Raw genomic sequence first — 20,095 nt, forward strand, 5'->3', positions numbered from 1 at the left:
CCCAGGTCTTGTCAACAAGGCCTCAAGCAGGGCTTGCCTAACAGAATAGCTCATCACTTTGGGGTGTGTCCGATGCTGATCTGTTGCCAGGATAGGTAAGGGTCTCTGCCATGTATCTGTGGGGCCTCTGGTGCTGCCCAGGGGCCTGGCTGCTTTGCCATTTTCTGACATAACTCCTTGAAATGTTTCAAAGCAATTTCAACTCACAGGGCCCCTTCAGTTATAAATAACAGCAGGACTTCCTGAGTGCTCTCTGTGGACAATTGCTGTGTCTGTTCCTCTCCTCAGGTCACATTTCCTCATAGACAGACTAGGGTAAGCCCTGGCCCAGCCCAGCAGGAAGACGAGGTCTCTCTCAGCTCCTGTCCACTGTGTTCTCCACACTGAGCCAGAATGTGTGACTGTGTCATGCTCTGTGCAAAACCCTCCAATGCTCTCTGTCTTAAGAGCCACCTCTGGGTGGCCCACAAGTCCCTGCCCAAACACCTTCCTGTTCCATCCTCCCTCACATCCTCCACCTTCTGTCTCCTGGGCAAGTTAGATGTTCCCACACACTTTCCTTTCTTTTCCTTTTTTTTTTTCTTTTTTTCTTTTTGAGACAGTCTCACCATGTAGCCCTGACTGGGCTAGAACTCACTATTGTCACTATGTAACTTAATGCTGGCCTCAAGCCTCCAGCAAGCCTACCTCTCCTTCCATAGAGGTATGCCACTATGACAGTTTCATATTTTTCTTTTTTAAATTTATTTTTATTTTGTGTGCATTGGTGTTTTGCCTGCATATATGTCTGTGTGAAGGTGTTAGATCCCCTGGAGCTGGAGTTACAGTGGCTTTGTGGGTATTTGGATTTGGACCCTGGTCCTCTGGAAAAGCAGCCAGTACTATTAACTGCTGAGCCATCTCCCCAGCACCCCCTTTTCTTTTTAAGTTTTTCCCTCTTAATGACATGAAAACATAGTATTTTAAAACTCAAATCCTCAGTGCGGGGGTGATTACATGTCCTGTAGCCACAGTCTCTAGTTTGAAAACTCACCATCGAATAAGCCCCCTTGTCTCCATTAAACTGTCACTCACTCTTTCTCTCTCTCTCTCTCTCCTGGAAGCCACTATTTTGCTTTCTGCATCTTTAAGATTTTAGGATTCTGACCAAGTGGCGGTGGTGCACGCCTTTAATCCCAGCACTCGAGAAGCCGAGGCAGGAGGATCTCTGAGTTCGAAGCCAACCTGGTCTACAGAGCGAGATCTAGGACAGCCTTCAAAGCAAGACAGAGAAACCCTGTCTTGAAAAACCAAAAAAAAAAAAAAAAAAAAAAAAAGATTTTAGTATTCTGAACAGAACAAGTACAAATCATACATAAAGCTGGATATACTGGCTCACACCTGGAATTCTAGTGCTTGGAAGGCCAGCCTGCTCTATATAATGAGAGCCTGTCTTAAAACAAAATCAAACTTGCCCATTCTGGGATGATGGTTAATGCCTTTTATCCCGGTATGTTTGGGAGGCAGAGGCAGGAGGAACTCTTGAGGTCAAAGCCAGCCTTGGTCTACAGAGCAAGTTCCAGGACAGCCAGGGCTAGAGAGAGAATCCCTGAAACAAAGCAGAACAAAATTTGTCTAGTATGTTCAAGGTCTTGAGTTCTGTCCTCTGCCCTTGGGATGGGAGAAGATTGGAAAAAGAAATCCTAGGATACATGACTTTCTGTGCCTAGTGTGTCCAGTGTCTTCCTCTCTTATTTGCATAATTTAAAATCTATCCTTGCTATGTCGTGAATTATTTTCTACTATATACAAAGAATGGTTTGTGAGTCCTCATCTTGTAGCTCTTTTGACAGAGGTTAGGAATAAAGTCTAGGATAAATGTCTAGGATTGAACTTGCTAGGTCACATGGTAATTCTGTGTTCTTTTGGGGGTCCTGGGAGCATAACCAATAGCCTGTAGTTTGCCACTGAACTGCACCCCCAGCTGTTATGTTCCACTTTTCCAGAATTACCAAACTTTAATTCAGGCTGAAACTCATGTGTCACCTCTTTAGACAACCCCAGCTCAGCAGTGCTCCTCTTCTGGATCCCTTTGGTCTTGGCTTTTGTCACCCTTAAGAATTCATTACCCTATGCTGGAAAGGTCCCTGACCTGCCCCATGCTTGGTACGAAGTTACTCAGTAAATGCTTGCTTAATGACTGACCTCAGTCTCTCAAAACTAAGGTGCTACAATGACATGAGGATTGCCATCATCATCTGAGGTGGCCGTTAGGACTGCCCTCGATGACTCAGCTATTGGAATGGCCAGCCTCTCCAGTCTACCAACCAAAGCCACTGGAAGCCCCAGGCGGGAGGTGTTCCTCCTCTGCGCTTCCTGGCTAGTGACTCAGCACAGTTATCTCTAGTTCCTCAGTGTGGAGCGGCTGACCCACAGGGACTGGGTTATCTGAGATATCACCATCATCAATGATCTTACTGCTAGGCAGAACCTAGGCTGAAGCTCCTCCCACTTCACTCACTGAGCCATCTTGCTGGTCCCAATCTAGATCCCCCCCTCCCAAGACAGGCTTGCTCTGTGTAGAATGGGCTATCCTGGAACTCACTCTGTGTAGACCAGGCTGGCCTTGAACTCAGAGATTGACTACCTCTGCTTCCCAAGTGCTGGGATTAAAAGCATGCAAACACTACTGCTGACCTCCATCTCTGAAATTTGTTTGTTGCTACTATTTTTTGTTGTGTTGTTTTGTTTTGTTTTGTTTTGTTTTGAGACAGCCCCACTATGTAATCCAGGCTAACGTAGATCTACCTTTTACATAGGCCAGGTTGGCCTCTAACTGATGATACTCCGAGCGCTGGGATTATAAGGTGTGCGTTACCCTGGCACCCATCTCTGGAATGTCCTAGAAATCCAGGTTCACTTTGCAGACTGTAGAGGAAACCAGGACTCCCCCGGGTAATGACATGGTAGGCTGCAGCTTCCCTGTGGGACAGGCCTGCTCCCATGGGCTCCGTGATGTCTTTACTCAGTCAGTGGAGTCAGTGGGGCTGATTTCCATTTCTCCCAAAAGTCTTTACAGAACAAAAAATCCAGAAGGCTGGTGCAGATTCTTAGCACTCAATCCCCCACATCCATGAATCATTTGAATATTCAAAATGCTTTGTAGAACATTTCAGCAAACGTGCCAGCACCCAGGACAGCTGTTGAGAATGGGTTCATCAAGGTAGCCCAGGCTAGCCTACTGATATTCTCCTGCATCTGCCTCCCAGGTGTTGGGGGGCTTTGTTTGTTTTTACAAACTATCTATTTGTTTGTTTCTGTGTATATGCCACAGCACTGTGTGGTGGTCAGAGGACAACTTGATGGGTGAGGGTTGGGAGTGGGGTGTCATTTCTTTCTTATCCCCATGCACAAGATCCTGGGGACTTAGGTCTTTAAGCATTTTCTTGGGTAGGCCTTTACCCACTGAGCCATCTGGCCACCATATATATATAAATATATAAGATTCATTTTATTTTATGTGCATAAGCTTTGCATGTATGCATGTGTCGCATGCATGCCTAGTGCCCGTGGAGGCCAGAGAGGGCACCCAATCCTCAAGAACTGGAGTTAGTTACACATGGTTGTGAGCTGTCCTGTGGGGGTGGGGAGCCAAACCTGGTCCTCTACAAGTCCACTAGCATTCTTAAAGGCTAAGCCATCTCGCCAGCCCACTGTTGTTTTTAAATTATGTGTACATGTGTGCCTCTGTGTGGATTTGTGCACATGAGCACAGTGCCTTCCCTTGGAGCTGGAGCTGTCGGTGGTCATGAGCCTGGAAGCCACCCAGTGTGGGTGCTGGGCACCTCAGGCTCTCTGCAAGAGCAGGTGTGCTCTTAACCACCAAACCATCTCTCCAGCCCCTTATTTTTATTCTTAATGAGGTAAGTAAGTGATTGAACAACACCTTCATGCTCTGTTGGCAAACCTCAGAGACAAATCCCTCTCTGAGTGTGTACTCTCTAAGCTGCTGTTGAGATAGGATCTCAGCTAGCCCATGCTGGCCTCAGACTCACTATGTATCCAAGCATGACTTTCCTCCTGTCTCCACCTCCCAAGTGCTGAAATTCCAGGCATGTACCAACACACATGATACTACAGATCAAGTTAGTTTATCATGAAAAGAAATGTTTTTATGTGTTGTGGTTTCAGAGATCGAGGAAAGCACGTCTTGCTTGGTAGAAAGTGCTGCGTGGTGAGAGCAAGAGTGCCAGAGCTGCTTTCACAGCAGATGCCCATGAGCCCCTGATGGGCTCTCTGATCACCTCTCTGTGTGTCCTTGGTGTTGGGGATCAGGTTTCTCGGAAACTCAGCATCTCCCCAGATTACATTCTACCGCATGTCCTGTACCACACCTTTCTTTCAAACTCAGTGTCTGGCATAATGCATAACCAGGAAGTAAGTATTCAAGTTGCCAGTACTCCCACTGAGAAAGATAATGCCAGTTCCCAGAAGACTGACCTGCACTTTTCCAAACACAGACTGAAAGACACACAACAGGTTCCCAGGCCTTGCAAATTCAGTCATCCTTAGGCAGGGGCAGGGCTGAACCCCAGCACTCTGGAGACTGAGGCGGGATTGTGAGTTTAAGGCCACATAGCAAGTTTGGACTGCATAGCAAGACCCTGTCTTTAAAAACAACCCTATTAATTTTAGACATAGAGTAAGGGATTACCATCCTACAATCCACACTGCCAGAGATACTAGTAAACAAAGAAGACCCTAAAAGAGACAAACTTTGTCCCCTGGAGAAGGGGAAAGGGTCACCATCCTCTGAGCAAATTGAGAGCATTGGAAGATGGGGGAGGAAGCTACAAGAGTGAGAAGGAAAGAAAAGGAAGGATGCAGAGGTCATGAGGAAGCAGAAAGGTTGAGTCAGGTGTAGATTAGAAGAAAGGACATATGACAGGTAGGATTTTAGTTGGGGGGGTGGTAGAGGAGGAAGGGAGGGAGAAGGGAACTGGGATCGTCATGTAATTCAATCTTGTTTGTAATTCAAATATATAAAAAAATTTAAAAACCCTATTATTATTAATTATTAATTTTTTTAAAGTCTTAAAGCGCCTTTCCCTGCATTCTGGGGTTGAGCCAGAGAACTACTGAATTAAGTTTCCCCACCTCCTCACCCCGTGCTACTTTAACCATCATTTTGCTGTCCTGACACTGGCCCATAAGGCTCAAGCATGAGGACAGACGCCCCTGCCCCCAGAACCCATGTCAATACCAGGGCGGGCATAGTGGCCTTCCTGCCATTCCAGCCTTGGAATGGAGAGACAGGTTCTGCAGGGCAAGCTGGCTATAAGGATTAGTCATATAGAGGGGCTCTGGGTTGGAGACTCAATGGTTCCCAGCATTAACCTTAGGCCTCTACATGTGTGTGCATGCATGTGTGCACCCCACATACACACAGGCACACCAAACACTGGAGGAGACAGGGAGAAACTGGAACCTCTGGGCATCATTGTTGGAGTGTTTGCCTTTATTTATTTTAAAAATTTGAGACAGTCTCACACTGTAGTGAGACTAAACAGGCTGGCCTTGAACTCAAGACACTCCTGCTGCATCACCTTCTTGATGGCTGAGGTCACAGGTATGAGCCACTGCACCCTACTTATTACTGGGAGTGTAAACTGGTGCAACTGCTGTGGAAAACAGTTGGGTGTGTCTGCAAGTTGTTAGCAGAGCCACCCTCTGACCCCATCTGCACAAAACACAAATGTCCACACAAATGCCCACAGCAGCACTGTTCACAATAGTCAAAGGGTGGAGATGGCCAGATGTCCACCAGCGGGTGAATAGACACACGGAGTGTGTTCTTCTTACAATGGGCTGTTCTTCAGCCACAAAAAGGAATAAAGTTCTGACTCATGCTGCAATATGGATGAACATTGGAAACATGATGTTGAGTAAGTGAGAAGCCAGGCACACAAGGCCCCTTGTTGTATGATTTGTGCAAAATGTCCATAGCCTGTAGCTTGAAGGGCTGGGAGAGGAGGAGGTGTGGGGTTCATGGGCACAGAGTTTTCTTTTGGGTGGTGAAATTGTCCTGGAATTAGACTGTGTGACCAACCCATCGCTGTGATGAATTTTATACAATATGCCTTTTCCTTCAACTGAGAAACATCAGATGCACCTTAGCACCTTGGTTTGAACACTGGAACAGAAAGACATTGGTAGAAAAACTGATAAAGCACAAACAGGCTTGGAATTTTAGTGACTGTCCTTGTGTGTGTTGGCCCCAGTTGGGAGAGATGAACCTGTCATGTGTTAGGGGAGTGTGAGGCTATGTAAAGATTTTGGCATGGCATTTCTGTAAGCTTAAACTGGGTCCCAAGTAAAATACTTATTTCCAAATTCATACTCTTTATCCTCTAAAGTATCTAGCTCAGTCTCCAGAAAGTTCTTTTATGGGCAAAGGCTTCACTGCTAGGCTTGGTTTTATAAACTGTGTTGGAGCTGAGCACCTGGCCAAAAAGAGGGAAGAGTCCTGGACCCACAGCCTGGGAGGGACTAGGAGACAGCTGCTGGGAGAGCGGCAGAGGTGCCTGCCTCACACCAGAGCCCCTTAACAGCAGCTCACTCCTTGATCTAGAAACATCAGGGACTTGGGGGAGCAGGAAGGCATAGCCCTGAGGATGCAGTCACTAGCTGTGGCCAAAGACCCCTCCAGGTTTGTGTCATGGCTCCTGCTAATGGGAGGCAGCTGGAGCCAGTGTGTGGTGAAGCAGCAGACTGTTCTCAGGAAGAACTGCTCTGGGGGGTAGAGCTTCCCTTTCCTCTGCCTTCAGGGTTAGCCAGAGCCAAAGCACACTTTTCCTGGTACTCTGGGCTCCCTTGCCCTTTCTCTGAAGTGGCTGCCCTCTAAAATGCTGGGTTATCCTCCACCAGGCTGCTTTGAGTTTTACAGCTTGCCTGTCCTGAGGTTTTCTTTTTAACTCTGGTGCATTATCCTTGATCTGTGGGGAGCAGCAGACACCCTGCACTCTATGGTTGGTATTCCCAACTTAGTCAGCTTGTAGTTCTAAAATCCAGATGCGTTCTGAGTTTGACATGACCCTGGCGGCAGGTTTCCCTTTGTGGTGAGCTGAATGGATGCTCCCAAAAGATACCCATGCTGAGTACCCAGAACCTGTGAATGGACCCTAGGTAGAAGAAAAGCCTTTACAATATGACTAAGTCAAGGCTCTCAAGGTAAGCGCACCCTGAATCACCCAGGCCACCCCAGTGCAATGTCGGGTTCTGATAAAAGCAGAGGGAGACCCCAGATACCAAGGACTTTGAGAAGGCTGGTGATGACAGAGGTAGAGTCTGGAGAGATGGAGCCACTAGCCAATGAACTCAGGTCTCACCAGAATTTGGAAGGGGTACATTAGATTCTCCTCTAGGACCTCTAGGACCCCAAGATGGCCTGCCTTAGATTTATGGTCCTCCAAACCATAAGATTGTATATCGCTTCTACATTTGCTGCAGCAACAAGAGGAAACAAATAACCTATGTCCACCCCAGAGGCCCCATTTAGGTTAGAGCACAGAGGCAGGAAGTTCTTGGAGTGTATCCCTTTTTATAGATGGAGAAACTGAGTGGGAGCACACCTCAGCAACCTCAGCTCTCTCTGGGATGATTTAGCTTATCCATGTATCTGGTTGGGTCTTTACAATATTAAAGAAACATCTACAAAATATAGTCACCATAGGCAAAGCAAGGATTCAGCTAACACCTGTGCAGGCTAGTGTTCATTAACCTGACACAAACTAGACACACCTGAGAAGAGGGGATCTCAGCTGAAGAATTGCATCCATCAGATTCGACTCCTGGGCATAGCAATACCCACCTGTGACCCCAGAGGTCATGAGTTCAAGGTTGGTTCACTGTAGAGAGATGCTGTCTTGAAGCTGAAGCTAAATCACGCACAGGCCCTCCCTAGGCCAGGCCTCTCTTTCCCACAGTTCAGTGTTGAGGAACTAGAAATTAGATTCCCTGGTGAGCAGACAGATGGGGTCATGACTAGGTAATAAAGATGATAAAATTCCCAGATGGCTCGCTTCCCCACCCTCCTCGCCTGAGACAAAAGGGCAGGCTTCCTCTCCGGGGGAGCCCCCTTACCTGTGAACCAGCGCATTAAGTTCAAGGTGGGACTTTCCTCCCCTAATTTAGGGTTGGTCAGTTTGAACAAAGACAGGGAGGCTGGTTGGTTCACAAATTTGGGGTAAACAGATCCTATCTTTTGTTTAACTGGATCAAGACTCCTGGATAGTGTTCTCTACCTCAGACTGGGTGGGTGTGGAAGGCCCTCACCCTGATAGACAGAAACAGATGGTGCAGCTGGTCTTAGTTGTCATGGAAGCACAGAGGTCCCTGGTATTTGCATACTATCAGCTTTACTGCACTGGCCCCACAGAGACAGTTGACACACGCACAGACTGGGCTCCAAGACACAGCACCAAAGTGCCTGTGTGCCTGTCTGCACTGCGCAGGGCCTAGAGGAGAGCCAGATCAAGGAAAACCTAACAGGGTAGAGGTCAGAGGTAGTACACTTTATTGACCCAGTTCTCCCCAAATCTTAAAACCAGGACAAAGTCAGACCCTCTGCATTGCCTTGGTCTCCCTCAGCCAATCTGAGAACATCTCTCACAAACAAGGGTCTTCTGCAGAGTAGCAGGGGTGGATGTGAAGGGAAGGTGCCAGCCAGGGGAAAGGATGAAGGGCTCAAGTGCTGGGTATGGGGCTGGGGGCACCCCAAGGCCCGCCAGGCCTGGCCAGCCCCTCCTCTTCTGAGGTTCCTGGTGGTTCACAGTGAGACTGGCTTTGATTGGCAGGGAGTGATGGGCAGTCATCCCCCTCCCATTCTCCTGCCCACCCCTGGCCTGACTCAGAGCAGGGAGACTGGAAGGATGGAAGGCCAACCCTTGTGTCCCCCTAGGGGACAAGTAAGCCACTTCTCCAGAGGGGCAAAGGGTGCTGCTTAATTCTCTCCCAGGCATCTTCCAGGTGGCTAGAAAGGGTCGTGCACTCTTGGCTCAGAAGTCTTGAGTTCATCTCAGTGAGCTTGTTCACTGCCAGTCCCAAAAAGAAAAGTGTTTTTGAAATCTAGGAATTGACTGGAGTGCGTTGAATCAAGCAGTAAACACCCTGATGACTTGGTTTAAAAAGGCTGCTCTACCTTGGCAGGCCTGGAGGGGCCAAGAAGGGAAACGGTAGAAGGGGGTTGCCCATGGCAGCTGGTAGGTGCCTGGGGAGCAGGTGGAAGGAGGCAAGATGCAGGAAGCAAGAATGGGACTTGGCAGGTCGCCTCCAGTGCTGCAGCCTGGGGTGGGGGTGGGGCCCAGTGTCAGGACAGCCTGGCTGTCAGGCCTTGTGTTCAGTGTTGCTGGGTGGCTCATTGTGGCTAGCTGTGTAGTCCGAGTGGTGCTCGAGCCCCAGCATCTGGCGTTGTACCAGCTTGGCATAGAGGCCACCCTGTGCCAGAAGCTGCTGGTGTGTGCCCTGCTGCACCACACGGCCCTTGTCTAGCACTACAATGAGGTGTGCCCGCTCCACGGTGCTCAGCCGGTGTGCAATGATCAGCACCGTGTGTCTCTGCAGGTTGCCATGGATGGCCTGCTGGATCTGCAGGGAACAGAGGACAAAAAGGCTCAGGGGCCGCACAACATTGCACATGCCACCCCCACCCCCCCAACTCCCCACCTCTCACCCCCCACCTCCTCCAGCCCTGTTCTACCTGCACCTACCCCTGCTGTCATCTGCCATTCAATTTGTGGGTTGTAAATGAGGGCCAAGATAGAACCCAATTCCTGGGTTCAGACAGGAATTTCAGACAGCCCAGGTGCTAACTTAAGGAGATACACGAGGAACCGGAGATATTACCCTACAGCCCCAAGGCCCAGGGCAAGAAAAGCCAGTCCTGAGCAGCCCTCAAGCTATGGCAGCTGTTAATGTCTTCCCCTTACTCCCACTTGTATGACTCCAGCTTTCCTGCTAGCCCTTCCCCTTATACAAATGCTTGCACGGTCTGTGTGCACATGACACTGAACGTGTGTGGAGGTCGGAGGACAATCTGTGGGCATTGGTTGTTGAGCTTCATGGTGAATATGGCCTCGTGACATCCTCCTGCCCTTTCACTCCACTCCCACTGACCTGGAGCTTTGAATGTCTCCCTGCTGCCCTTGCTCCCCAAGCTAGGTCCTTTGCTTTCAGGTCTTAGCTAAGAGGTGACTTACAGTGAGTGCCACAGAGTGCAACCCCCAGTGACCCTTGGGTGCCTTTCTGAGAGCAACCAGCATTGGTGTGTTTCCTCTCTGAGTCAGTACCTGCCACAGGCCCCCGACACCCTGCCCTAGTGCATTTCCTAACAAGGACTCAACACATGCGCCCCTCTTGCTCTTGCAGTATACGTTTAGCTCCTACAACCACAGATGTCTCGGAAGGACCTGACAGCCATTGTTCTAGAACATGATCACAGAGATGGAGGGAGTCCTGTCACCACCCTCTGAGGGAAGTCACAATCCTAATGTCCATCACTACTGCTGGACAGTCTCTGCCATTCTGCACCAGTTCTGTCCCCTTCTCCCTCCCTTGCTGCCCCTTTAAATGCCTGTTCTCTCTGCACCAACTGTCTCTAGCTTCAAGGCATTCACTGAAGCCCAGCTGTGTGTATACTGGACAATGGCTGCCCATCCTATAACCAGCATTTATGATTGACAGTTTTTCTCTGTAGCACAGGCCACAGGGAGACCCAGGCTGTTTCCTTGTTTGTGACCTGTCTGTCCCATGAGACTGGAATTGCCATAGGGACTGAGGTCTTATCTGATCTGCCTATCTTTGTAACTCCAGTGTCTAGATCAGTTGCCTGGGACCAGGTCAGTAACCATCTGTGTAAAGTAGATGGACCCTTGGCAGGATGGGCATGGGCAATAACCAGCAACAAGACGTGGCCACTGGATGAGGGTTCCAGGGAATCTATGTCGGCAATGTCTGATTAGAGCTGCAGTGATGTGGAGGGTTAGAATGTTGCCAGTCCAGAGCCTGATTAGTTTGTCTTGGGGTAGCTTTAGCCCCCTAAATTACTATTCTTTGCCCACCTCTGTGTCACATATAACATCCTGTGACTAACAGAAGCTGAGATTTCTCCTCTTGGCTGTAACCTCTCTCTCTGGTGTTTCCACCAATGTATTTGAAAAGGTTTTTTTTTTTTTTTTAAGATTTATTATATATACAGTGTTCTGCCTGCATGCATACCTGTGCGCCAGAAAAGGGCACCAGATCTCATCAGGGATGGTTGTTGAGCCACCATGTGGTTACTGGGAATTGAACTCAGGACCTCTGGAAGAGCAGCCAGTGCTCTTAACCACTAAGCCATCTCTCCAGCCCCTTGAAAAAGGTTTTGATTTATGACATTCTTTGTCCTGTTACTATAAAAACTTCATGAACCAGCTTCCATGTGGGAATATGGAATTTGGGATAATCTGTGTGCCCAGGCTGTGGTCCCTCATATTGGCTCCAGGATAAACTGACTCCCTGAGAGGTAAGAGCCGTGTTTATGGTACCCAGTGTGGGATCCAAGAACCATTCACTTTCTACTAGAGGAGTAACCTGGTTGGAAACAAGGTACCCTAGGGACCCACTGAGTCTAAGCCATCCAGCATTTTTCCTCCTCAGGTGTATGGTGTCGGTCCCCTTGGAGTGCTCTCAGGCCTCCTTTGCTTGGGCCCACGGCACTTGTGTGTCTGGACTGGTTATCCACGCTCCTGTGGTCGACCCCTTTCTAGTTGGACTTTGCTTCTAGAGTGTGAATGACAGCATCAATTTTATTTGCTGTGGGGCATTTGGTCTAAATGCTGGGTTTGGTTTTTTAAAGGCATTTGGATACTGCCTGACTTGTTTTCAGTTTTTGTTCGCTTTCAGGCATCTGAGGCTTTGGTTTCCTTTGTAATACTTTGATTTGTTGCCATTTGACCTTGTCCCCTGACTCTCCTCAATCACCCAATTCTGTTCTGTGGCTTCTGCTTCTGGAAGCCTTTTCTCTCTGTTCCTGTTAATAAAGGGAAGAGGCACTTGTTCCTTCCAACCCTTGACTCTCCCATTTGTGGAAATGTTCCAGGTTACTCCAGAATCAGCAGAGAAGATGGTTCCAGGGGAAAGTGGGGGCACCCTGTCCCAGACACACACTGCTGTTTCCAGACACACACTGCTGTTCCTATCTAGCTGAGGGAGGCTTACAATTTTTTGTTGTTTTGAAACAGGGTACCTCTGTGTAGCTCTGGCTGTTCTGGAACTAGCTCTGAAGACCAGGCCGGCTTCAAACTCAGAGCTCCACCTGCCTTTGCCTCCCAAGTGCTGGGATTAAAGGTGTGTACCACCTCTGCCTGGCTTCAACCCCTGTGTTTAAACCTATGTTAAAATATCTTTATTCACTGGGTGGTGGTGGCAAACATCTTCAATCCCAGCAGTCGGGAGGCAGAGGTAGGCAGATCTCTGTGAGTTCAAGGCCAGCCTGGTCTATAGATAGTGTTGTAGGACAGCCAGGACTGTTACACAGAGAAACCCTGTCTTGAAAAACAAAATAAAACAAATTATTCTACCAGCCCATCCTCAGGTTCCTTTCAGCAGTGAAGTCGCAGACCTGCTGGGTTTTGAGCTGAGGTCCCTGAAGCTCTATGCCTCTGCCTTGCTGCTGAGCTCCACCTTGAAGCACTGAAGAGTACCCCGGTCTGTGGTCCACCCTGCCGAGCATGCCTTGCCCCTACCTCTGCTGCTTTTTTCTGGCTGGAGACCCATTTAGTATTCCCTAAGTTCACTGGTGTGCAAAACAGACAAAAACCTAGCTGATGTGTGTTTAAACTTTACACTGCACAGAAGTATTCCTGATCCAAGGGCCTCTAGGAATGCCTGAGGAGAGACAGCACCTGAGTGTCAGTGGTGAGCAATGCCGGGTAACCGGCAGCATGGTCACACCTGTGTTGCCCAGCTCGTCCCAAGCAGGGACAGGATTGCAGACTGCCACTGGGCCAGACGATGCCTGATCCCAAACTATTTTCCATTTTTCTCTTAGATGCATACACTTTCATCAGTGAGGCATCTCCTCCCCACTCAGTGATTTAATCTTGAGAGGAAGTCCTGTTACTAAAGGCTCCATGATCAACATCAGCCTCACCTGGTGATCTTTACACCACCAAGCCATTCTCACATCTAATCTACTACCTTTTTTTTTTTTTTTTTTTTTTTTTTTTTTTTTTTGAGCTAGGGTTTCCCTGTGTAGCTGTGGCTGTTGATCAGGCTGACCTTGAACTCAGAGATCTGCCTGCCTCCTGGGGTTAAAGGCATGCCCCATCACAACCCACTTTTAAAGTTTTTTAAAAAGTCATATATAGAGAGTATAGAGAGGGCATCAGATCCCCCGGAGCTGGAGTTACGAGTGGTCATTTGCCCTGAACCCAGCTGGGTATGGAGCTCTTGCCTTCTGTGAGAGCAACACACTTTTTTAAAAATTTCATTTGCATTGGTATTTGCATGCATGTATGTCTGTGTGAGGGTATGTTATCAGATCTTGGAGTTACAGACAGGTATGAGCTGTCATGTGGGTGCTGGGAATTGAACTCAGGTCCTCAGAAAGAGCAGCCAGCTGAGCCATCCCTACCTTCTGTGTGTGTGTGTATGTGTGTGTATGTGTGTGTGTGTGTATGAATTGTTTTCATATGTTCATGTAAAACAAAATTTTTATTGTGTGTTAATTTATTTTTGGCATGTGTACTTAAATTATGAATGTGCAGATACTACCCGTGTACAGATTCCTAAATGCGGGTATTCTGGTGATGCAGTAAAGACCAGATAGATATAAGTCCTCACAGAAACTGAAGATGTTTAAAAATTTATGTGTATGAATGTTTTGGCTACATGTATGTATGTGCACCATGTATATACCTGGTACCCTCAGAAACCAGAAGAGGGTGTTGAGTACCCTGGAACTGGAGTTACAGGTGGTTGTGAACCTCCATATGGATGCTAGGAATCAAACCTGGGTCCCTCTGGAAGGGGAGCCAGACTTCCATCTCTCTATCCCCCAGCTTCCTTTCGGTTCATGTAATACTAAAATTTTAAGGGAGAAAACATCCCAACTCCAATAGGCTAGGAAAACTTGACTACATGTTTAGTATGCTAATTAAACGACAAAGGACAAAGATATTTATTCAATGTGACACTTAGGAAAAACAAATGGGGGTGGCTGGTGGCCCTAGATTTTTCTTTGGGACAATGAATATGAGTTTTAAAATTTAAATTTAAAAACAAGAGCTACATGATTATAGAGTTCTGGTAATCTCATTGGCCCTGTCTGGCATAAACTCATTTTCAGAAATGGTTATCCAGCTCAAGTGCAGTGTCTCTCAGGGCTAAGACAGAAAGGGTGGCTCATCTATACTTTAGATAGTACAGCATTCTATGGATATTCTGGACCACACCTGCCTCTTTAAAACAAGTCAACTGCAAACATCTGAAGGGGAGAGGGGAAAAAAAAAAAACTATAAGGCTTACAAAGACATCTAGGAGTTTATAGTGGATATTCTTTTTAAAAAATTATTTACTTTTATGTGCATTGGTATTTTGCCTGATTGTATGTCTGCGTACCTGCCTTTCAGGTTCCCTAGGACTGGAGTTACAGAGAGGTGTGAGTTACCATGTGGTTGCTGGGAACTGAACCCGGTCCTCTGGAAGAGCAGTCAGTGCTCTTAACCACTGAACCACCTCTCCAGCCCTATAGTAGATATTCTTAGTGGGTTGTCGCCTACTAATATATTTGGGACTGTTATTCACATTTTTATTTTTAAACACAAAATATCTAACATACTGTAAGGGGAGGTCAGACTATTCATAGCTGTTAAATACCCTATGTATTTTTTCTGTTTTACATATAGCTCCTCAGGTTTTCATTTAAAATTAACTCATTAAAAAAGTTTTCTAGTCAGGCATAGTTGCACACATCTTTAATTCCGGCACTCAGGAGGCAAGGCAGGCAGATCTCTCAGCTGAAGGCCAACCTGGTCAATATAGTGAGAATCGGTGTCCAACAATTTTGTTTCAGAAATAATAACAGTGAAAACAAAACTATCAAGTTTTTTAAGTGATAAAAGTACAGGTATGAGATGTAATTTTGGTCAAAGGGAGGGTAAAGAAAAATGATTTTGGACTCAAAAGTACTTTATAAGGTAATATAGATTGGATAAAATAATGATTGAAAATTAATGTATGCAGAAGACTGAAAATTAGCTACAGTTAGAACTAAGTTGATTGTAATATAAATGTTACAATTTTAATGTGGACAAAATTGCTTCATTCTGCTTATAAAGTTGAGATTTTTTTAAAAAAGGATATGAGCTGGGTGTGGTGGTACAAACTATAGTCCCAGCACTCAGAGACAGGAGGACCTCTGAGTTGGAGGTCAGCCTGGTCTACATAGTGACCTCCAGGACAACCAGGGTTACATAGAGAACTATCCTAGAACAAAATACAAAGTCTGAGTATTTTGCCTGAGTTTGTGTCTGTTCACAGTGTACACATTGCCCAAGGAAACCAGAAGGAGGCGACTGATCAGATTCTCTTGGAACTGGAGTTGCAGATGGTTGTGAAGCCGCCATTTGGGTGCTGGGAGCCAAGCCCCAGTCCTCTGGAAGAGCAGCCAGTGCTCTTAACCACTGAGTCATCTCTGCTGAGCCATCTCTCCAGCCCCAAGTAAGGTTTTCTTTACAAAGGCTTAGAAAACAAGAACTTTGTATTTCTCTTTGATCAATGTGATACTTAATATACTCTCAGGCTTTGTCTTTTATGTTTTTCCACTGGAAAAGCCTGTGTTTACAGGAGAAATTCAGTTGAGAATCATTCCTACTCAATTACATAATGAGTAGGAACTCATCCAAGTGGACAAATATTTAAGTCTGTTTAAAAATGTGACCTATTAGGTAAACAACTAATTGTCAAAATTAACTGGAGCTGGCTCTGTTCTAAGGCTTGTGCTTCGGGACACATCCACTAATGCCTCACAGAAGCCTATGTGCCATCTCCACTAAAGAAAACAACCATGCACATGACCCAGCATCTGAAAGAAAGGAGTCCACTCTTCCGGAGGAAGACTAGCCCGAGCCTCACTCCACCACAGGACCCAGGTGAACATCTCTCACAATGCCTGCAACACTCATCTCCAACTCTGCTGACAGCCAGTGCCCCGGGGTAATGCAACATTTCTCTATTTGTATATTTCTTAAATCCTCTTATAATTGACAGGGTTTCTTTGTGTAATCGCCCTGGCTGGCCTCGAATTCAGAGATCTGCCTGCCTCTGTCTCCTGAGTGCTGGGATTAAAGGTGTTCGACACCACCACTCAGCTATAATTAGACTTTTTAAATCATTCATGATATTTAGTATTTCACTTGGTTTACTCCTAAGTGATAAAATATTAATCTTTGTTTTAATGAAGTCACAAATGAGGAAATTGTTCTTTTGCTAGTCATATTTTTTATGACTGGTTGCTTACCCCTCCCCGCCTTACTTAAAATTAGTTTTGGTTTAAAAGATTCAAATGTTTTCACTGTCTTTGTGATAAATATTTTTCTCAGCATTTAGTATAATTTGGTTTTAAAAACCTTGTTTTTAACTTGACCAAACTTAATTTTAATTTCCTTTTTAAAAAGGCCCTCCAATGTGGAGAGTATCGATATTTTAGATTAGAATTCTCACAGCCAAAGTAAACAAACATTTTCCTATTAAGGAAAAAAAATGTAGCTGGGCAGGGAGGGGGATGTGGGGGGAATGACGACCTGGTGGATTTCCAGAAGTTTGAGGCAAGCCAGGGCTATATGTTTCAAAGTCCAACCAATTTACATCAATAGAAACAGTGATCTAAACATTATAAAAGGCCCTATCATATGCTCAGATGTTTACAAAGTACCTTGAACCCCATTTACTCTAGTAACTCTTTATAACACCTGCACACATTTGAGGACACATACAGCAGTTTCTAACAGCAGCAGCAGCTTTTACCAAGTTTACCCCCTAAGTACTGCGGTTTCTTGATTAAATCAGTGTCTAAACTGTCCCACACTACAGTTAACTGGGACTAATTTAAACAATACTTGTATTTTGCTAATGCAAAGGAAATGGACAATACTACAGTGACTCCCCCAGAGTCCCACTTCCATTTCTGCCACTCAAGTAAAAGGATCCTGTGTCTGTGATGAGTGTGACTCCATAATCCTAACAGGCCCCCACCCTGCTTATGTCACGGTCACGGTGACGCATGCTGAGGAGATCAAGGGAACCTGTACTGTTGTTAGCTGATTTCTTTATGATGCGATTTTCTGTTCACATTTTGAAACTAAACATGCTATAGTGGCAGCAAAACAAAGCAGGCCAGGCCAGCGTCCACAGGCCAGAGCTGAATGTGGATGGCAGATCGTCTTCACTAGTCAGCTGCCCCATGTGAGCAAGCTGGCCAAAGAAAAGCCCAGAGATCTAAGACGATACAGTTCAGAATACCAATAATGATAAACACAGGGACATGACTGCTCTGGGTTTTTTTTTGTTTGTTTGTTTGTTTGTTTTGTTTTTGTTTTATTTTGTTTTTTGAGACAGGGTTTCTCTGTGTAGCTTTGGAGCCTATCCTGGCACTTGCTCTGGAGACCAGGCTGGCTTCAAACTCACAGACATCTGCCTGCCTCTGCTGGGATTAAAGGCATGCACCACCAACGCCCAGCCTGCTCTGGTTTTTTAAACAATAACTTTTGATTGTTTAAAATGTTTCCTTCATTGTTGGCATCCTTACTTATTTTAATATAATGAACTTACTACATGCCACATGTAAATGTTATCAAGACACAGCAGCAGGCTCACTGTCTCCTCTATGGCCTAGCCAGCTAGTCCCCTCCCCTAAGACTATCTATCTATTATTACCTTGCCTCATCTATATCAGGTCCTGGGAATGACCTCCTAGCTGTGAGGGACATTACAAAATGTGATAATGTGTGGCTCCCACATGCACAAAATGTCATGCTTAGCTAACAAGGAACTGTGAATGAGAATTTCTGGAAATAAGTGTGCCTTATTAGAACTGTGGTGATATTGAAAGCTAGTTTCAAATCCCAAGGGTCATTCTTTGCCCACCTCTGTGCCAGACTTAAGAAGCTGTGACTAGGCCAGGCGTTGGTGGCACACGCCTTTAATCCCAGCACTCGGGAGGCAGAGGCAGGCGGATCTCTGTAAGTTCCAGACCAGCCTGGTCTAAAAGAGCTAGTTCCAGGACAGCCTCCAAAGCCACAGAGAAACCCAGTCTCGAAAAACCAAAAAAGAAGCTGTGACTAAGAGATAAAACCCTTTTGGAATGGATTAATTTAGCAGACCCTGGTTTCCACCAACTCAAAAGTTAAGTTGGGGGAGGGGGAATTAGTGCCAGGCCTTGGGGTTTGAGCCCTGAACTGCAAAACAAAAGCCACGAAAGGTAGAGGGGAGGAGAGAGGGACCATGGGGGGGGAGGGGAGATGAGGGACGGGACACAGGACACTGCAGGGTGGTGACATCGTTTTGTTTTTCCATGTCACTTGGCTGTAGCTTGCTTAGAGCTGGTGGCCCAAGCCCCAAAGTGGCCATGCCCAGAACTCTCTGCTTCCCTTTGCGACTTGTAGCCAGCTCTCAGGGAGCCAGGCACCTGCCACTACCTCTCTCCAGCAGCCCCGCTACGTCTACTTACCAGGTATTCACTCTCTGCATCCAAAGCACTAGTGGCTTCGTCCAGGATGAGCACAGGTGGGTTCCTCACTAGGGCCCTCGCCATGGCTACCCGCTGCTTCTGACCACCTGACAGCTGGGCTCCCTTCTCCCCGGTCTCTGCATGGAGAAGGCACAGGGTGAGTTATTACGAGGCTTCTTTCTCCCTGTCAACTGGGGCACCAGCTGTACAGACATTTCTGAGGTCCCCAGCTGGGACCACCACAGAGGGCAGCTCAGGAAGAGATGCCACACTGCATGCAGGTCTTCCCCCCCCCCACCCCCCACCCCGTGACCATCTGGTGCCCTGCATGACAGTGCACTGCGCTGCTGCTGCTCTGTGGCTGGCAGGGAGCAGTCTTCTGGAGTGTACACTGGGTAACGCCACTGTGCAGTCTGCCCTGACACACTCTGCTGTCACCATCACAGCCTGCCTCAAGCAAAGTCACTACCAAGACAGACATTAAGAAGAACAACTCAAGTGTCTGTCAATAGGAAACTGATCAGTAAATCACTATAAAAGCCAAAAGAGGAGGAAAGAAGGGGCAGGTGGGGCGGGACAGGTCCTTGAACCAATATGAAAGGTCATTAAGATGTGCTAAGGACAAAAGCCACCAGGTGCATAATTAAAGGGCTGAACTTTGTGTATAAAAGGGTGGAATAAAGACATAAAAGACCAGGTGTGATGGTGAGGTGTATGGTTGTAATTCCTGCTGTCTGCTCTGGGAAACTAGGATAATGCAGGCTCAAGGCCAGCCTGGGCTACACAATAAGAAATGTCAGGAAATCCAAGAAAGGGCTGGAAGACGTTGTAGCAGGTCAAGGCATTTGCACAAGTCTGACAGTGAGTTCAGTCTGAGTCCCAAAGAAGACTGGAAGGAGAGAAATGTCTCCTGAAAGCTGTCCTTACAAAAGAAATAAATCTTAAAGTGACCCTAGTAACAACACACACACACACACACACACACACACACACACACACACACACCTCTTCCAGAGGTCCTGAGTTCAATTCCCAGCAACCACATGGTAGCTCACAACCATCCCTTATGAGATCTGGTGCCTTCTTCTCATGTACAGATAATACATGGAAGCAGAATGTTGTATACATAATAAATAAAATCTTTAAAAAAGATACATGCTATGAGAAACAGGTAGAATAAAAATATTTAAAAACAAACAAACAAGAGGGGCTGGAGCACTGGCTCAGCAGTTGACAGTACTGGTTGGTCTCCTAGTGGACCTGGGTTCAATTCCCAGCACCCACATGGCTGCTCACAGCTGTCTATAACACCAATATCTGATACCCTCACACAGACATGCGTGCAAGTGA

At 46.7% G+C, this 20,095-nt stretch overlaps 1 protein-coding gene and 1 long non-coding RNA gene across 3 annotated transcripts in view; one reads left to right on the forward strand and one right to left on the reverse strand.

The window, feature by feature from the left end:
• LOC113835485 overlaps positions 1 to 19,443 on the forward strand; it is a 35,373-nt gene extending 15,930 nt beyond the window's left edge. Inside the window, exons 2-4 of one of the 2 annotated variants that reach the window (XR_004769521.1) lie at positions 15,559 to 15,738; positions 16,013 to 16,233; positions 18,772 to 19,443. This is a non-coding gene — a long non-coding RNA (uncharacterized LOC113835485). Of the gene's footprint in view, positions 1 to 15,558; positions 15,739 to 16,012; positions 18,501 to 18,771 lie in introns of those variants that run through there. The other variant, XR_003485059.2, reaches the window with a different exon arrangement.
• Positions 8,538 to 20,095, reverse strand: part of Abcb9 (ATP binding cassette subfamily B member 9) — a 31,353-nt gene continuing 19,795 nt past the window's right edge. Inside the window, exons 10-11 of the mRNA XM_035443323.1 lie at positions 18,746 to 18,882; positions 8,538 to 9,624 (exon numbers count right to left, since the gene is read on the reverse strand). Coding sequence (XP_035299214.1) covers positions 9,364 to 9,624; positions 18,746 to 18,882 — 398 coding nt within the window. The 3' untranslated portion in view covers positions 8,538 to 9,363. The remainder of the gene's footprint in view (positions 9,625 to 18,745; positions 18,883 to 20,095) is intronic.

The sequence above is a fragment of the Cricetulus griseus genome, chromosome 4 (assembly GCF_003668045.3).
Source record: "Cricetulus griseus strain 17A/GY chromosome 4, alternate assembly CriGri-PICRH-1.0, whole genome shotgun sequence".
Taxonomy (NCBI): Eukaryota; Metazoa; Chordata; class Mammalia; order Rodentia; family Cricetidae; genus Cricetulus; species Cricetulus griseus.